Source organism: Protomyctophum bolini (genome assembly GCF_963924005.1).
Source record: "Protomyctophum bolini genome assembly, chromosome: 19".
Classification (NCBI taxonomy): Eukaryota; Metazoa; Chordata; class Actinopteri; order Myctophiformes; family Myctophidae; genus Protomyctophum; species Protomyctophum bolini.
In genome coordinates, this window is record NC_137880.1 from 19,873,941 (window position 1) to 19,895,254 (window position 21,314).

At 42.2% G+C, this 21,314-nt stretch overlaps 1 protein-coding gene across 3 annotated transcripts in view; it reads left to right on the forward strand.

Moving 5' to 3' along the window:
* The first annotated feature begins 12,403 nt into the window (after positions 1-12,403).
* ryr3 (ryanodine receptor 3) overlaps positions 12,404-21,314 on the forward strand; it is a 162,907-nt gene continuing 153,996 nt past the window's right edge. For all 3 annotated transcript variants that reach the window (XM_080790176.1, XM_080790177.1, XM_080790178.1), the window contains exon 1: positions 12,404-12,514. In XM_080790176.1, the coding sequence (XP_080646302.1) occupies positions 12,467-12,514 (48 nt within the window). In that variant the 5' untranslated portion in view covers positions 12,404-12,466. The remainder of the gene's footprint in view (positions 12,515-21,314) is intronic.

Here is a 21,314-nt window from a genome sequence, read left to right on the forward strand (position 1 = left end):
ATGGACCATACAATTAGCGCTGCTGCAACCATCAATTATTTTCTTAACGATTATTCTTCTGATTGCTTGTTCGATTAATCAAATAATTTAAAAATGTTAATTTATAAATGTAATAAAAAATCTAATATTTTATGGAAAGGGTGGTGGCGATGATGATTTTTCAAAAAGACTTTATTTCAGGAGATTATCTCTAGAACTGGGACATCATGTGATAAAGAACCAAGCCTTTAAAAGCTTAAATGGGACGGAGTTAAGTCTACAGTATTTAGTATGTAAATTAGTATTTCCTTTAAGATCCCCCCCCCCCCCAAAGTAGCTCAGTTGGCACCTCATACTGATCCTATAACTGCAGTCACATTGTCTACACATGTAGGTGCAAATAATGCCCTGAACATTTTCAGAAATGGAGCCATCGCAAAGACGCCTAGTGGTGACCATTGTGGCCATTTGTATTTTGCATCGCATCTCCTGAACCAAACATGATAAAGCAGAATAGGTGAGGTCTAGTACCCCTTGGAGGAGGATTACAATGATATCATATACAACAAACTGTTCAGGTGAATAAAGGGAATTCAGCGATGTTAAGAGAAGGACATTCCTATGCCATAAGGTCATATGTACCAAGGGCCCTACAGTAGAGTAGGTGCCCTTGCTTCTATGTTCCGCCTGTGATGCCATGCGTGTGGCCAAGTCTATGGACTTTTTATGACATCTTGTTTCAGGCCAAGTCAATGGCAAATAGACTCGAGTCGGGACCGCAGTCGTTTAGTTTTCAAAGGAAAATGCCTGGGTGAGCTCAGCAGGAAATGTGGTATAGGAGTGCGAGTTAACCTTGTATTTCGCTAAAAGAGTGCTCCAAATTTGTTGAGTTCAGTGTTCTCCGCTGTGTTCTACAGGAGAGGGGAGGAGGACTTCACACGAGTGTGATGTTTTTTTGTACTATTTTTAATGTACAAAAAAATTGCTTTGTGTGTATGTATGTCCGACGGAATGTGCTCATATGATTGGACATCATGATGTTGATATCATCAGATATCTTGTGATGTGTGTGTCAATCATTTGGGTTCCGTTCCATAACATTGTAGCAACTATAACGATAACAAAATAAAAAAATAGAAATGCACTCTGTCGAGCTACTACTGCCCTATAAGCAGACCCAGATGAAGTTATAGAAACATCTGACATATATAGTTAATATATACTATAAATAAATTTATTGCGTCATCCACATACGTCTTTTAAACATGTTTTTACATAAACACACATAGTTACGTCATCAACCAATCCCTGATTGGCCGAGCAACGCCACCAACACGAGGCAATCTATAGGGTCAAAGGGACCACCGACATACGCAGCAAGCTGCCAACTTGCGCTCTGATTGGCTGAGCGATGCACCGACGTACGACACACATGTGTGTTACACCAGGCAAATCAATAACAATCCACATAGTGGTCACATAGTGGTCACATGTGATCACTATGTAGATTTGCACAAAGAGAGAGAGAGAGAGAGAGATTTAAATAGTTCAGGTCCTGTGAAGTGCTAATGAGCACACAGGCTATCAATTCTATAATGCATCTACACAGTTCTGTTAAATCCCCTTCCATTATGTAACCATTGGAAAGAAAACATTCTTTCAGAACTTATGCATCACTTGGCCGCAGCACATTAGTGCATTTCATAAGGCTAGAGTTTAGGAGCTACACGCCCACGGTGCCAAGAAGAAGATTGATTGCATCAAGATATTGAAAAAACAAAAAAATAGGTCACTGTGAATACAATGACACACCCGAGCCAAAAGCTACAATATGTTCAAAGAGTGTTATCCAGTACTGCCCACAGAACGTTCTTTTGAAATTGGGCGTAGCACGGTGGCACACGGTGGCACAGTTGGTAGTGCTGTCGCCTCACAGCTAGAAGGTCCTGGGTTCGATTCCCGCTGGTGACGCTGTGGGCACTGGCGGCGTGTTCCCTCCTCCGCGTCATCAGTGCCCATACCCGAGGCGGGGGTTGGCGATAGGGCCTTTCTGTGTGGAGTTTGCATGTTCTCCCCGTGTCCCCTAGGGTAGATACCCTCACAAAAACATGCCGTAATCCTGGTCTCTAAAACTACCTCCCCCTGGCCAGCCTGATGGAGGGGAAAGGAACTGGTCGGAATAACGTGTCGCTTCCACGCGCTACGTCCGGCCGGGGAAATTCCCCTCTGTCAGGTGAAAAGAAGCAGCTTGGACTCCTCATGCATAGAAGGAGGCATGAGGTAAGTCCGCTGCCCCCCCAGGTTGGCAGAGGAAGTGTAGCGCCCAGGATTACATTAGATAATTGGCACTGGGTGAAAAGAAAACTGGGTTACAAAATCGTGGGATAAAAAAATTGAAGAAAAAAAAAAGAAATTGGGCGTAGCCAACTGAAAGAGGACAGTTTAAGGTGCCCTCACTGTACAAAATGTCCTTCTTTCATTGATTGAGTTGATGGATAACGTTCGCTGCTAGGGGGCACCACTAATAGGGTATGAAAATAATAGCCAGCACTATTGGAACCTGTGTTAGAATTTCCAGCTTATCTGAGATACTATCTGGCACACTCCGTTACCGTTATACATACGTGAGATTCTGTTGAGGCAGGTGTGAACATGGGTGTATCCGCATCGATTACATCTTGGATGGCCATGGTGGTTAGCGAGTCGATGTGTTTGGGCCTGGTATGATGGGACAGAGACCTGCAGACATGGAGGGACTCCTCCAGTCTCTGGAGAGACTCATCTGGAGGGACAAACACGCTCAGATATAGATAGATTGCACACAGTAGGAGCATGACATGACATGCGCACACTGCATTTTCACATCATGTTTATTTTATTGATCAATCAATCAATTCATTGTGTTCCTGCTTGGATCAATGTAACATAGTATTCTTTAATTTATTTATTGGTCTCACAATATATATAACAATGTTAACAATAACATCTTAGTGTTTTGCCAATTATTTGGGGATCTACTTGCAATATCCTCAAGGGCCACCAGTGGATCCGGCCCACAGGTTGGGAATGATCGCTGCCTGAGTAGAGTGCATCTCTATACTAAGCATTTGACAAGACATGCAATTTCTATTGGGATAAGACTGATGTAACATTTGACATTGCTTGTTTTACTAATCCTGTTCAATGTCACAAATCTTTATCAGATCACCGTCCATCCGTCCATAGATAAGTATATAAATGAATACAAATGATCAAATACATACACAATGCAATTTGCAAGTGGGTGATTCCATCCAGCATCCATCCATCTAATGCACTGCACTCCTGGCTGAGATCCAGTGGGCCTAATCAATTCCCTCTACCCAGCATCACACACACACACACACACACACACACACACACACACACACACACACACACACACACACACACACACACACTGATCTGTGTGGCAGCAGGATTGTATCCTACACAGAGTGGTTGTATAACATGTGTGCAGTTTGACATTGACAGTGTATTGTCTCTCTGTTTATCTATGATTGTCACAGTTTGTATTTAAGGAACAGTGATGTGCTCATTGAGTACAAGTCACATCAAATGATCTACAGTATGTAAGCTGTAAGGTATACTCTGTTTTACATTCTTGCAGTGAAACAAAGAATAGATTTTAAAGTGCTTCTCATTGTTTTTAAATCAATTAATTGCTCATGTGTGTCTTGTGTCTTCAGCCATTACTATGGCCACACTCTGGAATTCTGTACCACTTGAACTAAGGTCTTCTAATCTAAAACACATCTCTTGCCACAAGCCTTTTGCTAGTTTTAAAGTGTGTTCATCAGTATTTATTTTAGAGGTGCTCCGATCAGCTTTTTGGGACGGACCACCAATTGTTTTTCTCACAATCGTCTGATACGGATCTTGTGTGTAAGGGGAACATTTTTATATTTCCAAAATGATTATGTCAAAATCCATGTCAAAACTGTTCCTGTGTGTGGGGAGGAAGGGAGAACGTTTAGGCCTGTCACAAAGATGAAAAACGATATTAAACTATATATCTGATTGGCCTTTATACTACTGGTATAAATTGATCGAGTCATTTGGAGTGAATATTGGCCAATCATCGACCGGTGGCCGATCAATCGGAGCACCACTACTTTCTTTGCACTATTTATTCAGTTATAGTGAACACCTGGCCGATAAAGGGTTACATTTATAACAGCTGAATATATAGAAATATTACAAATACCTTCTCATTATGGTTCACTTGACACATTAGTGCAGTGTTATTTTGTTCCACAGGCTGGTGATCTAACCATAAGGGATCCTTTTCTGGTCCAGGGCCCAACCATCTGACATGAAAACTCATTTTTCATGTTTCATTTTTTTATATTATATTGTAAAAATCTTTGCTTTGCCGTGTCTCTTGCCATTTGTTGAAATTTGGATCAGCCGCTGGCCCGTTCAGTACCGAGTGACCTGAGGGGGCGAGCTGGGACATAATCATGCAGGCAAAAAAGGAACATTTCAGGTGCCGTAATAGTGAGTGGGCAGTCAATAGTGAATGATCAAGTTGCCATATTGGGGAGATCAACAGGCATCGGCTTCCGTGATTGGCCAACCCAACCCCATCAGCTTCAAAGACTGGCCAAGCTTCCTGCTACGTTTCTGTCGCTGTACTTATATAACTGGTGACATGCACAACGAGACTAAAAGTCTTGTACAGAAGAAAGCAACAAGTCATTTCAGTCCACACTTGTACTTGTGAGAAATGTTACGCTGGACGGTGCATCTGGAGAGAGTACCATCAGCACTTACTTACCAGAACGTGATAACTGCTAATGTGGCAGTGGGGCAGAACATGTACGCCTTCGGAGGGTACTGTACCGGGGTTTCAAGGATTTCAAGTGTCTATATGGGTCAGATTGATGTGCACGTCTTTAACACAGTATCTCTGCACTGGACGAAGTTGCCCCCAGTGACAACCGAAAGAGGGGAACCTCTCCTTGAGGTCCCCTCCAAGCGCTATGGACACACAGCTGTGCTAATGGAAGACATCATCTACATCTGGGGGGGATTTACTTACACATGGAAATACTGCAAAGTACTTTATGCATTTGATGTTGACCTCCACAGATGGTTCAAGCCCAAGATTTCTGGGACTGTTCCAGGGTCGAGGCGCTACCACTCGGCATGTGTTTTAGGAAAAGTTATGTACGTATTTGGAGGATGCATCTTGGATAACGATGAAGGATTCAAAAATTACCATGACCTCTACAAGTTGGACACAACAACGTCAACAATGGTCTGGACATTACTTAACACCAGAGGCACTCCAGCACCTGCTATACATAAACACTCTGCCACCGTCATCGGGACAAAGATCTTTGTATTCGGAGGCCAAACAGGCCACATCTACCACAACAACGCCATCTATGTGTTCGACACAGAGATCAATTGCTGGCTGAACACACATTCTGCACAGACCCTTCCGGAGGTATGTGACCGCCATACAGCCTTTTCCTACAATGAAGAGCTATACATATTTGGTGGCGACGACATTTTTCAGCCACGGACCTTCAAATACCTGTGGAAATTCAATCCAGAGACCTTCTCTTGGAAGAAAGTTGAACCCAAGGGGAAAGGCCCGTCGTGTTCATGGATGTCTAGGATGTGCTCTTGCATGGTTGGAGATCATATCATTCTCTTTGGAGGATACAAACCTGATGATCTTTACATCTTAGACTTAAGTCCTAGTCTGAAGACGTTATGCAAGTTAGCAGTTATTTTGTATGGTCTGGAACAGCTGGGACTCCCACACGACATCAGGTGGGAACTTGCAGCCATAGCAGCACAGAATGTCTAACATAGCCCACTAAAAAGAAAAAAGCCGACCATGGCAGAGAACCATTTAACCCCTTTTGGTGTTAGCATTATGCTATGCTTTAGCTAAATATTTATTATTATTATTTTTGAAAAATCGAAGAACGACTGACAGAAACATAGCTTTTTCAGAAAACTGTCGGGATGTAGAAGACATTTTTTTAATCTGATCTCAGGTCAGAATGGGTTAAATGAACTGTATTTACATAGCGCTTCTTGGCATCTGACCACTCAAATGCGCTTTACAATGAATTAGGAATCTCACCCCCCTTCACACACACTGATAGCGGAGGCAACCATGCAAGGAGGAGCCGGGGATTGAACCAGCCGCTTTACCTCCTGAGGTAACTGCTGCCCCTATAGTTACAGAAACTTGAACAGACGGGGAAAGACGTGGAGATCGCAGCCCTTGAAACACTGAATTTTGATGAGAAATATAGCAGAGCACATAGTCAGTGATACTTGCCAGGAACTAAGCCAGAATATTACAAGAGAATAGAGGCTGTCCGTACCAGGACAGTCCAAAGAGAATTCACCTTTAGGTTGAAAAGTTAATGGTCACAATCAAGCTGTAGGTCTAAATGACACAATCAGTTATATATCAGGGGCGAAGAGAAGCAGAACTAGGATGTCATTATTTTTGTAAATTTTTTTTGTAACATTCTGTGCCACCGTAACCTCCTGACACCCTTAGGATTTGCCTATATTGCCTATACCAGCCACTGACTTTTTCACCTATGTCGCAACATCTTCTCGAGTTCTACCCTCAATTTCCAGTAAGGGTAGAGCTGTCAAGTACAGTTTCAAAGAATAAAGCTTAATTTATACTCTGTAGAACAACAGTGTCATTTAACTGTCTGATCTGTTTAGTTCAGTTCTGGGTATCCTCAGCGGGTCAGCTCTCTGAGCCAGATGTTATTGCATACTGCAGAGAACAGTATGCATGAGACAGAAAACATACTTTTTTGCCAAATGTATTTGCGTTTGAGAGTGCTAATTTGTCGGTTTTCTTTTGTAGACCCTGCCTACTACTGCTGTTTTGTACTGTTAGTTATTTTATTTCTGTTCTATTTTTGTCAGAATTATTTAGCACTCAGTAGGTGGTCTCTGTTTATTTTTGTTACTATGCCAGCCCTTCGTGGTGTTTACTGCCTTCCCCCAGTAAGTTGACAAAATGTATTTACTGTAGCCGCCACATGCCGCTAATGTGAGTTTAACCTGTGAGTGCTACAGACTGGTAGTCTGCGTGGCCGTCTGGACGGATAAAGTCACTATAGCTTGTTTTCGCTTGAAATCTTTTGAAATTTATTTAGCCTATAATGACATCGAAAACAGCCAATCTGTGAGCTTGTAGATCTGCCATTTTTGCAAAATGATTGATAGTTAGGAGGAACCAAAAGGACCTTTTGTGAGGGGTGCTAGCTTTCCAAAATGTCATCATCGGCCAGCCAAGTCTCTGGACCTTTAATGTTTATCGAGAGATGATGTCCCGTCCCAGCAAGTCTATGGATTTTAATTCATTGTGTTTAGGTGTTTAGGTTAATGACGATGTGATTGTCATCTGGCTGTTATAAATACTGGCGCCTCTCACTTCACACGAGTGTGTCCCAGCGACTGGTCTATGGGCACTGTGGCCCAATGCAAGGTCACAGTGCCCAGGTCAGAATCACTAGAATCACTGCTTTAACTGTGTGCGTGTGCTCGCTCGTGGTGTGGATTGGGAGATCATGGGTACTCGGTATGTCTCAAATGGAGTCGGCTCATCCTCTAGCACTTCCTTCTACTTTTATTGTTCAATTGTGTATTTGAGTATTAGTATATACAGCATATAGAGTCCAAGTTTATTCCGCATTTAGATGTTCTAAACAATTATTAATTGTTCAGTGACTAATTCATAAAAGTCTGTAATCTTGGGAATTACTTATTTTTATCACATGTCATAATAGCTGGGTGAATATTAACCACATTGTCTTAAACCGTATATTTGGAGCTCAGTACTCCACTCCTTTCTACACCAAATCTTATTGCTGAAAATTGCCAATTGCCATCGCAACACAATGTGAGCTTGTAGATCTACTCTTTTCGCCAAATATTCACCCCAGTTTTCACATATAGTGTAACTGTAAACTATCATTTTAAAATCTGCAGGCAACTAAAGTATTAAAAAAAGAGAAAAAACCCATCACAATGGCACAGGCAACAAACAGTTTGCCTAATGTTGCTCAAGAACTTGACACTCAAGTGTCGAATCCCTTTGCATGGATTTAATTTCACAGCCTCAGTGATTTCGGGATAGAAATGGTCCATATACTGTAGGCATCAATAAATCATATCACAAGTTAAACAGGTTCACTTGAATTGCAATGGTTTCTAAGGACTGCATAGTGCCGTCTATAATAGCTTTTAACTGCTGCCTGCTGACTTGGTATCGATTAGTTTTCTGTTTCTCTTAACCCTGGTGACACTATTTTGGGCATGTCATAGATAAAAAGGTTTAACATTTGTGAAAATCTTGGAAAATAGTAGATGTTGTACATACAACAAAGTATATAGGGCCTAAGTGATTAGAAATTCATGGATGTGAGCACTTGAATTAAATGCATGAACACACACACACACACACACACACACACACACACACACACACACACACACACACACACACACACACACACACACTAATCTGTTCTTTAGAGAGCTGTGTCAGTTTCAGGTCAATGGATACACATCCCACCACCAACTCGCTACCAGGTGATCCACATCAGGTGCTCATCTAGCGCTTTACAGTATGTCTGAATGAACACACACATGTCAAGTCAGCATGGGGTCATTATTCTCAGACTACCACACATCCTTCAAGGCAGTTCAAGCGGCTATAATATAGCCACAGTATTACTGAGAGAAGAAAAGAGTCAGTTTACTTTTTTTTCACCAGGAAAATGGTTGGATCTCTAAATCTGTTTGATTCTATTGACAAGCAAAGTTTGGGGGGAATGTTTAGTCAAATTCTTGCACTGGAAGTTTAATGAAACCCACTGTCCTACCTGAAGGATCTTTCTACATGATACCTGAGCATTTTATACATTATATTTAACCTTTTTTTCTTAAATATATTGTATATTATTTACCGTACCTGAGGAGATCACAGAAGTGGATGTGGTCTCATTAGTGCTTCTGTGGGTTTGGGTCTGGTCACTTGGCTTCAGCTCCAACTCGGCCTCTTTATGCCATTTTCTCCCTTGATCTGCATTTGTTCCACTGGTGACTACAGTGTCAATCAAACAGCTCCCAGCTGCCTGCTGAGAGTCAACACTGTCCACTGCTAACCCCTTCTGTACCATTTTGCTTGGTTCATTAGTCACAGCTGGTGACGAGCAGTTGTACAGGTTGGACTGACAGGAAGACAGAGGAGACGGGATGGGGGATATGCTATTGAAGCTGCTCAATGTCCTCAGAGACCCATCTAGGATTGCAAAGGGCATGGGTGAGTTGTCCAGTGTACCCAAGAGACTGGAGGGACAGTCATTTATTTGCACTCTCAATGGCTTGGGGCTCAAATTGCAGCCAGCATAGCTGGATGAAGGACTTGATAACTGATTCTGTGGCCTCCATGGTGACGCGGAGTTCCACTGGCCACTGCGTATCATAGTTTCTGTGAGAGGTTCTCTGTCTGCCTTCACAGGCTCGCAGTCTTTGTTGGTCCACCACTGGCACTCCATCCTTAGGGCTGTAGTCAGGCTCTTGCTCAGAGCTTCACCCAGAGCGCCGAGCTCCTCGTTTGCTAGAGACTTTGCTATACCTTCCTCCTGGATCGTCTCGGTTTGAGACGTGGGAAGCAGCTGGGAAGCGGAACAAAGTTCAGCTTGCCGTTCATATTGAAGTTTTGGCTGGTGCTGCTCCCGAGCATCCTCCTCACACACACATCTGTCTGTTGCAGGAGTCAACGGGTGACCTGTGTTGTTACCAATCCAGTCGGTGCTGGTGGCCAGGCTTACCCTGTGTTGGATTCCATCCACGTCCTCAATCTTCCCCATTACTCCACATGTGTTCCTTTTCTCATCATACGATGCACAACCTTCCTGCTGAGCTGGGCTTGGGGTGTGGGAACCAGTCTCCCCATGCACAGACTGTCTGTTACCGCTTAGAGACTCATAATCCCCCTGGCTGGGGTGAGAATAGCATGTTGTGAAGAAGTCATTGTCATACTCTGAGATGTCTGTGTCTGATTCAACGAAGCTAGGCTCTTCTCTTACAGCAGCAGTATTCTCTTCAGAGCAACGGGGGTTGCAGATTGTCTGGCTGGTGGATGCAGTATTTGTTGCAGGGGGGTGACACATCATCTGCACTCCCAGAGTTGGGGTTGTAAGTGTGGATTCCTTCTCCCCATCTCCGAACATGCAAGCAGGATATTTATCCCCTCTGGCTTTCCCTGTGACCATCCTTCTTCTGGGTATAGGTGTGGCGATGGCTGGCCTCTGCTCCATTATATCCCTCTCCTGGTGCTGGGTATCCATTGGGGAAGCACTCATCATCCACAGCTTCTTCAGTCTCCTTCTGCTTGGTCCTACCCGTGGGGTCACAGGGGATGGCTTGAGAGTGTGCTGGAGGGTGCTGGTACAGCCAAAATTCTCCATACTTCTCATTCTTTTGCTGGGCGTGTGATGGCTGGGAGATCTGGCCGAAATATCCTGGTTATCCGAATAACCCTGGGTATACTTAGTCTTTATGCCCTGATGATTGCCCATGGCCATGAAATCTTTGGAGTTCAAGTGCAGAGATATCAATTCTATCAGACTATCAGAGGAGCTGCTCAGAATAACAATACATTGCAGTGGGGTGCTCTTTAAAGTCCTCGATTCCTAATTGATCTGCTTGACTGCTCTGCACTGTCTCGGCTGGTACCTCCTCTCTCGCGTCAGAGGTTAGTGTTGGTCTGTGCTTGAGAGGGGCCTGGTAGGGGGAAGCATGTACTGTACATGGATGAACTCATAGAGCTCTTCTGTTAGATATATAAATGTAGAGACGCAACACAGTGAGTGCCCTCCATGACTTTATGGTTAGTACTGTTTGTAGTATTGTTTGTCATAAAAGATTAAAAGGATATTCACCAAAATAAAAATCGCCAATATTCTTCCACAAAGATAACCTGCACCTAATGTGATAATATTGCTTAATTAACATAGGAAGTGTCACAGTCCCATACATTCTGTGGTCAAAAACAACAATTGCCACCGACATGACATGCATGAACATGACATGAAGTAGAGGTAATATGGGCTTTAATGTTTTTTCCATAGCCTTTATTAACCAGAACCATCTGCACATGTAAATTTGCGTCCTCACTTTCGTCTTCCGTTTGTGTTTACACAAACACTCAAAGATGGACATATAGGAGCGGCTTGTAGCGCCCCTCAAAAGAAAACACTATTTTATATTTCTACTATCATGTATAGGCTACCTATAGTACTGTATACATGTGGGTTTGTTTTTTTACCGTGTGAAAACACAGTAGTAGTTTTTGGATAATCAGTGAAGACAAAATAAAATGCAATTATAAAATTCAGGTAGTCTACCAACCCCTTTATGATTTGGAAACATAATAAGCTAGTAAGTCCACTAGATGTCAGCAATGGCTGTGGTAGCATGCATCTGTTGCCACTTTTCCCCCCAGAACCAATTATAATAGTTGAGTGCTGGAAATTCTGATCTTAAATTCTGGTCATTCATTCAATTTATTCATTGAATGTAGGGCAGGCCTATCTATTATCCCAGCGACATATAGCCAGTACATTGTACAAGTTACAACTGAACGGCTAAAGTATGTACAGTACAGTACAGTACATAGCCAACTATTTTCCATAGCCAACCTCATTCCCACACACAGTAGTTGGCAATAATGAGATTCCATAAGGTATAGCCTATTTGTAGGCCTAGTTCAGGAAATATAGGTAAAGTATGTATGGATTGCTGCCAGCCATGCTCATGCTCAATCCAGAAAATAAGTTCCATGAAGTGAAGAGAGAAACAATGATTTTTGAGAGCACCCAACTGGATTAAATATAGGCCTGACTACATGTATAGGTTTAAATGTAATAACAACACATTTAATAACAAAGCTCATATGTAGGCAGGCTAACAAAAAAGCACATTTGACTTTTCTGTGTGTGATTGAGAGACATGACATGACATCCTCCTAACTTTGTTTTGAAAAAAAGCAGCCAGAAACGCGGAGAAGTAGGCATGTTAAGCTATAGTAGATGTTTATTTGATGTTATTTTTTATTGTGGTTGGACAGCATTATGGGTAGGAGCAGCATCACCTGCCTCGACAGTCGAGTCGATCTTCGCGTTCATCCTCTTGTGCTCCCGTTGAGCGCTGTGTGTGCGGTGCGTCGGCATGCAGGCACTGTGCTGGCACCACCAGGGTGCAGGCAGGGAGGGTGTGCGAGAGTGAGTGACAATCAGCGGTGCGCTGCGGTGGGCTTGCCCGGTCTGCCCTATATGGCTGTGAGATGAGCTCTACGCTAATATCGGCTTGAGGGGCACAGCATCGCGTTTCTGCCGACAAGTCAGTGGCTTTCAGAGTCTAAGCAGGCTCCTTCACAGCCATGGCCGAGGGCGGAGAAGGGGAAGATGAGATTCAGTTCTTGAGAACTGTAAGTAAAAGATTAGTATTCATTATCGGGCTCAGCGTTTAGGCACTGTAGTTCTATGCCGTTGTTATCTCACAAAGCCTATGCTCGGTCCGCAACCAATAGCCCATTAGTACTGCACGGACCGAGTGGCCAAATCAGTGGACCAAGTTACATATTTTGAACTTTATTTTCACCCGCAAAACGGCTTGCTATTATTTATTCTGGTTTGCCGCTTGCATGAATTGTGAATTTTGGTCCTCCTGGCGAACTTGTCGCAGGTGCCTCTAACAGCCAGCGCGCGGCATATATTTGCCCTCGGAGCACCTGTCGTGAGGGTTCCAGCCAGCGAGATGTGGAATGTCAATGAGAGTTCCATCTGCAGGTGCAAGGGCGAAATTACTTAACGCATTAAGGTTCCTGACATTTTATTCACCGTTTGATGTTGTGATATGTCAGACAATGTATTATTTGTGTGGACTTAGCCTATTGCATGTGTGAACTGCTATTCGGAGCATGGTATTATTGGTATTTCATTCCATGGATAATTTTCCTTTACATAATCAGGCAATGCTATTATTGGCTAGCCTACTATATGAATTTTGTGCGTTGGTAGAAGAAAAGTATAAATAAGTTAAGTGTTCACACTCCAGCCCTTTGCAATTACTATTTTAGTTAGTTTGACGCAGATTGCTTGCAGTGATGTGGTTAGTTATAGTAGGCTATGTAGGCTACAGCAGTTATGTTTGTAAATGATAGCCGACAGGTTGTATGTTGGTGTGGTCGGAATAGCTATCGCGGTGGGGCGACCACGTAATTATTGCCTGACACAGAGATAGACTTTTGACATGGGAGACTTGTTCCTTTATCCCCCAAGTTCAGTATTTAATTGACAGGTCATATACATGACTAAACACAGTCAAACACAGATTTGCAGTTGATAGTCTACAATCTACATTCCCAATGGTCCTCAGATGGGCCTGGTTTTTGAAAGACTCTTATAACGTTGGTTTAAATATAATAAGCTATATTTGTCTCTGAATGTGAGACATGGAATAGGAATCAAAATTATGGTGTTTGTTGTAAAGTAGGATACTCGAGTATCTCTCTGATGTAGCCTACAAAACAAGCCATAACAGCTCCCTGCAGAAGATGCATCCCATCTAAAACATATATGAGACCTTTTGGGACAGTGTCATAAGGCTGGGGGGCCTGCATGGTGGCGCGGCCACTAACCACACGCTCCTTGAGTTGCTAGTCCATCTTGTCTGGCATGTCTTCCTCAGTTTCCTGTCTTTCTGCACTCTCCTGAGTGCTACATCTAAATAAAGCTACCACTGCAAATTAAAGTTTGGCTCAGACCCATGGTTGTGTCACATTTGTGTGGGAAACAGTGGCAGCTGTCAGTGGTAGTGCACTGCAAACGAACGAACAACAGCAGGAGGTAGAACTATATTCTGCAGAAAATTGATCATACTAGCCTTGTTGGCTCTGTCACGGCGAATTGTGTTATTGATTGTTGTCGTCATCATGAGATGTTGGCCCATGCATGTGGAAGCCCCGAGGGAGCTTTTGGCTGGGCTGGTTGGCAGCCAGACAGGCCTGTATTTAACAACAGTATGCTGTTGATATGCTGACCCACGCCTCTCAGATGCCACTGTCACAATGGCATCTTGATTATCTGATGACAACAGCAATGTGTAAAGCGTGTTGTCAAGGTTGATTCACAAAACAAACTTAGTTGTGACCCTGCACCAAGCTGCTCCAATTAAATGTAGGAGCCTACACAGCATGATAATCTGTATAGGATTTTTCAATGACTCAAGCTTTCTGTACCACTTGTGTAGTGCAGTTATTCAAAAGATATTGATATTGGCACTTACATTTTGTTTGCTAATTTTGTTACAGTCTAGAATAGGAACTTAAGGTTTTTAGTGATGGTGTAGACTAGAGCTATTTGTGCTATAGAAACTTAAGGTTTTTAGTGATGGTGTAGAGCCATTTGTGCTATAGGAACTTAAGGTTTTTTGTGATGGTGTAGAGCTATTTGTGCTATAGGAACTTAAGGTTTTTTGTGATGGTGTAGAGCCATTTGTGCTATAAGAACTTAAGGTTTTTTGTGATGGTGTAGAGCCATTTGTGCTATAGGAACTTAAGGTTTTTTGTGATGGTGTAGAGCCATTTGTGCTATAAGAACTTAAGGTTTTTTGTGATGGTGTAGAGCCATTTGTGCTATAAGAACTTAAGGTTTTTTGTGATGGTGTAGAGCCATTTGTGCTATAAGAACTTAAGGTTTTTTGTGATGGTGTAGAGCCATTTGTGCTATAGGAACTTAAGGTTTTTAGTGATGGTGTAGAGCCATTTGTGCTATAGGAACTTAAGGATTTTTGTGATGGTGTAGAGCCATTTGTGCTAATTGGCCACTGAAGTCCTTTTACACAGAACCAAACAGCAGAGCCCTCTTCTCTCCGCTGTTTCCAATTTTAATTTCAGAGGTAATCATATCTTCAAGGCAAGCTGCCGTCACTGTCAGGCAGAAACCTTGTATGTCCAAAAACCTTTCAGGAAATGGTAAAAAAATAACCTATGCTGTGTTCCAATGGATCTAATGTAAATACTTTTCATTGGTTAAATATAAAACTCACAAAAAGAGTTCCCTAAAAAACTTTTATCAGATGTACAAGCCCACAACACGTCTCCACAATGCGACATATTGTGAGCTTATAGATCTGCCATTTATATATGACAATGTCACACGACATATAAACAATATGTTCGGAAATACATGAGGCACATAGAAATCTCTCTATCACAACCTATTGTGTTGTATGATATTGGCTAGCCTATAACTAACATAACATTGGTGCTGGGGTCCAGAGACATCTTCTTTATTGAGTTCCAGCCTGGAATGTGATGAGGAACACCTTGCTGTCGAAGTGTAACATTGGTTGAACTGGGAGTGATGACAAATTGGCGGAACACACCTCTACCGCAAAGTGAGGATTACCCCTGCTGATGTTGGGTACCTATAATATCAGGGGCCTAACATCAGCACGGATAATATCATTCATCACATTCAAGCCTGGAAGACCTTGCTGTCGAAGTGTAACATTGGGTGAGCTGGGAGTGATGACAAGTTGTCGGACCACAACTCTACTGCAAAGTGAAGAGGATTATCCCCGCACCTCACACTCTTCGAAACCCCCCCCCCCCCCAACCACCCTGCCCGTGCTTGTCCCTGCTTCCTGATGTCACCTCTCCCGCTCCCCTCTCCACTGCGGTCACTACTGCTTCTTGACGTCACCCCCCCCCCCCCCCCCCCACACACACACACACACACTTCCTGATGTTATAGATCGAGAAGCAGATCTATAATCTTTATCACTTGAATCCTCTGTCTCTGAAAGCTCTACACGTGTTGTTTTTGTGTTGTGTAATGCTATTCAGCAGCACCAGATTTTGTCACGGCAGTACCTAGATTTAATCACAATATAAACACGTCATGGCACATTGTGGTCTCTGGAGATGCAAGTCTTGGTGCAAGGATTGAACTGTGTTCAATTGAGAGAATGCAACAGATCAGTTTCAAGTGGTGATGGTAAGACCTGCATGATATGAAAAACTATTCTGAAGGATTCAAGATGGATTCTCTTAATTGTTTTAGTTGTAATTATGATTGTTGTTCTCCATCACCTGCTTCGAATGCTATCAATGCATTGAAATGGACAAAATCATGTTTAATCAGAGCATTGAATGCTCTCAGTAGCCGTCTACTGACCTACCAAGATCTCAGTAGGCTGCATTCTGTCTACTGACCTACAGTACCAAGATCTCAGTAGGCTGCATTCTGTGTGTTGATCACGGCTACTCCATCTTTTAAATGAGGACCACTGGTGGTCCCTGGACCAGTAGCAACCCCAGCCTAGGCCTGATTAGGTAAATTCCCAACACCTGCTAAATCCTCCAAACCTGTCACTCACACTCCTCTCAGTCATGCAGCTACACAGACACATCCCAGGCACACTTTGGTAGGCCTATAGCCCTGTCCTGTTTGGATGACAATATTGCCTTTCCAACAGATTTTCATAAAGAAAAAAATAATATATATATATATACCGATTATACATTTTCATAATCTATTTCGAGTCCTATTAACGATAATCAATTAATCGATTAATCGGACCCATCCCTAAACACAACGCATGCGATGCGACACATTGTGAGCTTGTAGATTAGCTATTTTTACTTATATTTTGATACTAATACTTTTGTAAAGTAATACTATGTTTTGTAAGTAAACATTTAAATATGGATCTTTTACCTGTAAGAGTATTTTTTATATTGTGGTAATACTACTTTTACTTAACCTAAGCCCCATATGGTTGAGCAGAGTCCCTCAGGGCTCTATAGGCTGTGTTTTCAGTTCTAAAGCTATGCTGTGAGTGACCTGCTGAGAGCTTGTCGAGCTGCTATTCTCAGTGAAAACTTTGCCCACAATACGGACGCTGACGCGTAAAGTGGTAAAAGAAAAGTAAAGAAATCTGAGTACTTCTGCCACCATCTTACAATTTTCAACATGAGCTCTATAAAGCTAACATTCCATTAGCAGTCGTACCACTGCAGTGTCCTGTATCTGAAATTATACTGTGGTTGTGCTGAAAAGTTTACGAATGGCGCTTGTGAATACTACTGCCCTTACTTCTTCTTCTTGTGAATACTACTGCCCTTACTACTTCTTCTTGTGAATACTACTGCCCTTACTTCTTCTTCTTGTGAATACTACTGCCCTTACTTCTTCTTCTTGTGAATACTACTGCCCTTACTTCTTCTTCTTGTGAATACTACTGCCCTTACTTCTTCTTCTTGTGAATACTACTGCCCTTACTACTTCTTCTTGTGAATACTACTGCCCTTACTTCTTCTTCTTGTGAATACTACTGCCCTTACTTCTTCTTCTTGTGAATACTACTGCCCTTACTTCTTCTTCTTGTGAATACTACTGCCCTTACTTCTTCTTCTTGTGAATACTACTGCCCTTACTTCTTCTTCTTGTGAATACTACTGCCCTTACTTCTTCTTCTTGTGAATACTACTGCCCTTACTTCCTGGTTTGTAGATGACGGTGCTATGACATTGTCCTATTTTGTTATGTTTATGGCAAAATAGCAGTCTTGAGTATACCGATTATATTAATCGGGGTGATGGGGTGATTAGAACATACAGTAAAGGCATACCAGGCTGAAATGCACCATATAGAAATGCCAAAACAGCAGAAAGGGGATTTGTCCTTTTAAATATTGTTGTTTTTTGATAGATTATGGTAATCATCAATAATTAATTTAAATGCACATAGCCTTTTTTAACCTAACCATCTGAACCCTAGCGTCACAATTTTGGTGCATTTCTTAATAAGTGAACATTCTGCAAAAATTCACAAACGTTCACTGAAAATGTCAGTTCTGCAAGCTCACAATGCATCACAACAGGACTTGCTGTGAGCTTATAGATCGGCTATCTTTGTTGAGGAAATCTGGTGCAGAGAGAAAAGGAGAGCAGGTATAGATCCCTGGGAGACCCCTGTCAGAAGTACGTAGGTTTTCAGTGGTTAAAAGGCAGCCAGGTGATCCACAGTCTTCCATTCACCCTGTAGCCGCCCCCGGGGCTTATTTGGAGTTTATGTTGTTCTGGAAGCCATCTGCATACCAAGGCCAAGACTCTAGGGGTTTAAATTTAGCCTTTTAAAAGCTGATGCTTCCACAGCACATACAGTACAGCCTTGGTCTCCTGGCACTTACCACAGGGTCATTGCTTCAGCCTGAGAGTGTCACACACCATGCCACACACCATGTTTATGGGGATAATACAGAATATTTTATTTATTTCCAGGACCCCCAATAACTCACTCTTATAGCTCCATTTGGTTCCTTTTGTACACTCGTTACAGATCTATAAGTAGGAACGCTGCAGGTCTCTGCCCCCCCACTTTAAGAACAAGAAGCTTTTTAGCATTAGTTGATTTTTCTTCTATAGTTCTTTTCACACCAGCAGTGACATTGTTATTGTTGTTTAAAGTCCTCCTTAACTGTTGTCTGTGGAAAGGAAAAGAGAGAGACTCCAAATCATTGCCAGGTTGGATTACTTGGATATATTGCACCAGTTGATACCCTAGCAAAGTTAGCAGTGTGCACTGAGAGATGGGAGAGAGAGGAGGGGGCGGAGAGAGAGAGAGGTGTTGTGTGCTGCATCCTCAGGTGAACTTCCCTAACTTGGTCAAATTGAACAGAGACTTCCTTCCATATTGATCGAGCTGGAGGCAGAGGTTTCAGTCTGTTCTCTGGCAACTCAGTGCTCAGAGTAGAGTCATCAATGCTGCAAGACAGCATGCCTGCTACTATTCCTATCATTCCTATCAGGTTCACCCATCACGGCTCGCGATGGGTGAACCTGTTCAACATTTACACTTGAGCTGTTTCTCTTCAATAGTATTGTGGATATTTTTAGTTGAACCGTTTTAAGTACTAGCACACTACACTAGCATCCCTATTCTGGGGGGAACATTCACTGGAATAGCCGATCTACAAGCCTATAAAATGCTAAAGGATTTTATGTAGAGGGAACTAAAGCGTGGACCAAGTCCAGTATTATTAGTTTACTAAATTAGTTTACTAAATATACCATCTACCAGGGGTCTAGCACATTGAAATATAGACAGACACCCTCTTTGCTGCCCGATACCGACAATACGGTTCGTCACTATGACCCAGGGACGGGCAAGGGGGGGCTTTATGTAAACCAAGATTCATTAGCCCCCCTCTAAATAGCCAGCCCCCCATAGCACCCCCAGTCGCTGCTATGACCTGCTAAGCATAGAGGGTTTAAGTGGTTCATGTTCTGAAAATAATCTGGCTAACACAATTTTAAAAATGCGTGAGCAAAAGCTTATTCAATTGAGCTGTATTTTGGTAGTTCATAGTTGACTTGTCACTATACACTCGTACTTAGGCTATTTTTAGTTGTTTAATTGTTAAATAATGTTCTGAAAATAGCATGAAGGAAGCATGAGTTAAGTCCGTTGCTCTCCCCAGGTTGGCGGAGGGTGTGTAGAGCCCAGGATCACATTAGATGATTGACACAGGGGTGAAAAATGGGTTACAAAATTGAAAATCGTGGGATAAAAAATATATAATAATGTTCTGAAAATGATCTGGTTAACACAATTTGAAATATGCATTGATGTAAACAAAAGTAACACTGTAATTTCACAGATGTGCTGATTCAATTGAGTATTATAATAGTTTATGTACTGTTGTTATTGGCTTATAAAATCATCTCAGAATATCTTAAATTGGGGTAGGAGTCCTACCCCAATCATATTTTATAGAAGTATACAACACTAAAAAGGTCCTACCGTAGGACCTTTTTAGTGTTGTATACTTCTATAAAATATGATATATCCATCACATTCTGTCATTCTATGATGTCATAAAGGCTTTTGTTTATTGGCAGTATAGAGCTTAGGTTACATGCGTTATTCATCTGAAGGTGCTGTCAAGAGGGGGGAAAGTATGACATCTCTCAGTGCCCCTGTGGCCCTTTGTTTTCCAGAGAGCCATATTTGCATTCTACAGCCTTAAAGCAGTGTTGACAAGCTCATGAAATACCATTATGTTGGTGGTTGCACAGTGTTGGTCCTGTGGACCGTTACATGGCTTTAGCCAGAGAAGAGCCTTCATTACATTATCTCCAAGAGTTCTTTGATAGCATAGCACCGTAGCCTTTAACCTTTGTTTCAATATGATTAAGGACTCCATTTTAATAGACTATGATAAAAAGTTAAACGTTTTAAGAGAGGTTCAGGTCCTCTTAACACTATGACTGCGGCCTGGTGGCCACAAGTGGCCGGGGCCGGGAGATTACTACACAACTACTTCCATTTTCCCTGCTCGGAGGAGGCTTGCAGACCTACATTGTAAGAAAACGCTAATGTTAGCATTAGCTCACACTAGCTATCTTTCTCGAGAAATGTTTATATTTCGATCGAGATACGATGAAAAATCTGAAATAAAATCCGAACCTTGGATGTCTGATCAGCGGCGTAGTTTTCGAGTTATGAGCCAGAGAAGATCCTATACTTATATAGAAGGGGAAAAAACGAGCACTCTCAATACAATTTATTGCATATTGTGCAGCACGGACAATCACACCACGTCTGTGTGTCTCTTTTATGCCCATATATGGGCACTATAACTAGCACTTTATGTAGACATGGCATTCTATTGTGTACACATTTAATGAATGTACACATGTTAGTATATCTATCTGTCAAGCTTACGTATGATTCATGATGACAATGTTTTATGTTTAGATGTATTACCCCTCCTATATACAGCTTTTGTATATATACCCACACGTCTCAATGTTTGACTTTGACAATGAAAGGAGAAATTAGGTCAAATGTCCGCCAAATATGACGTAAATCTTGTCCCCACATGTCTCATATTTGCCATTGATAATGAAAGAAGTAGGTCAAATATGACGTAAATTTGTGACAAGAGCGCACCTCACTTCACACGGGTGTGATTTTTTGTTCTTGCTTACTGTAATTCGCTTACTGTAGTTCTTTGTCAGGCATTTCTGGGGCGGTTCTGGACAACCGCACACACAGACAGAGACATAGTGCATAGTCTTGGAGCTCAAAGAATCATATGATTTGTGTATTGTGTGTCTGCTGTCTGTTGTCGGTTTGTGTTGCCCCAGGCTAACCGTTTTCTATTTACTGTGCAAATGTTGATAATAGCAACAGATCAGAGATAACATCTCATGG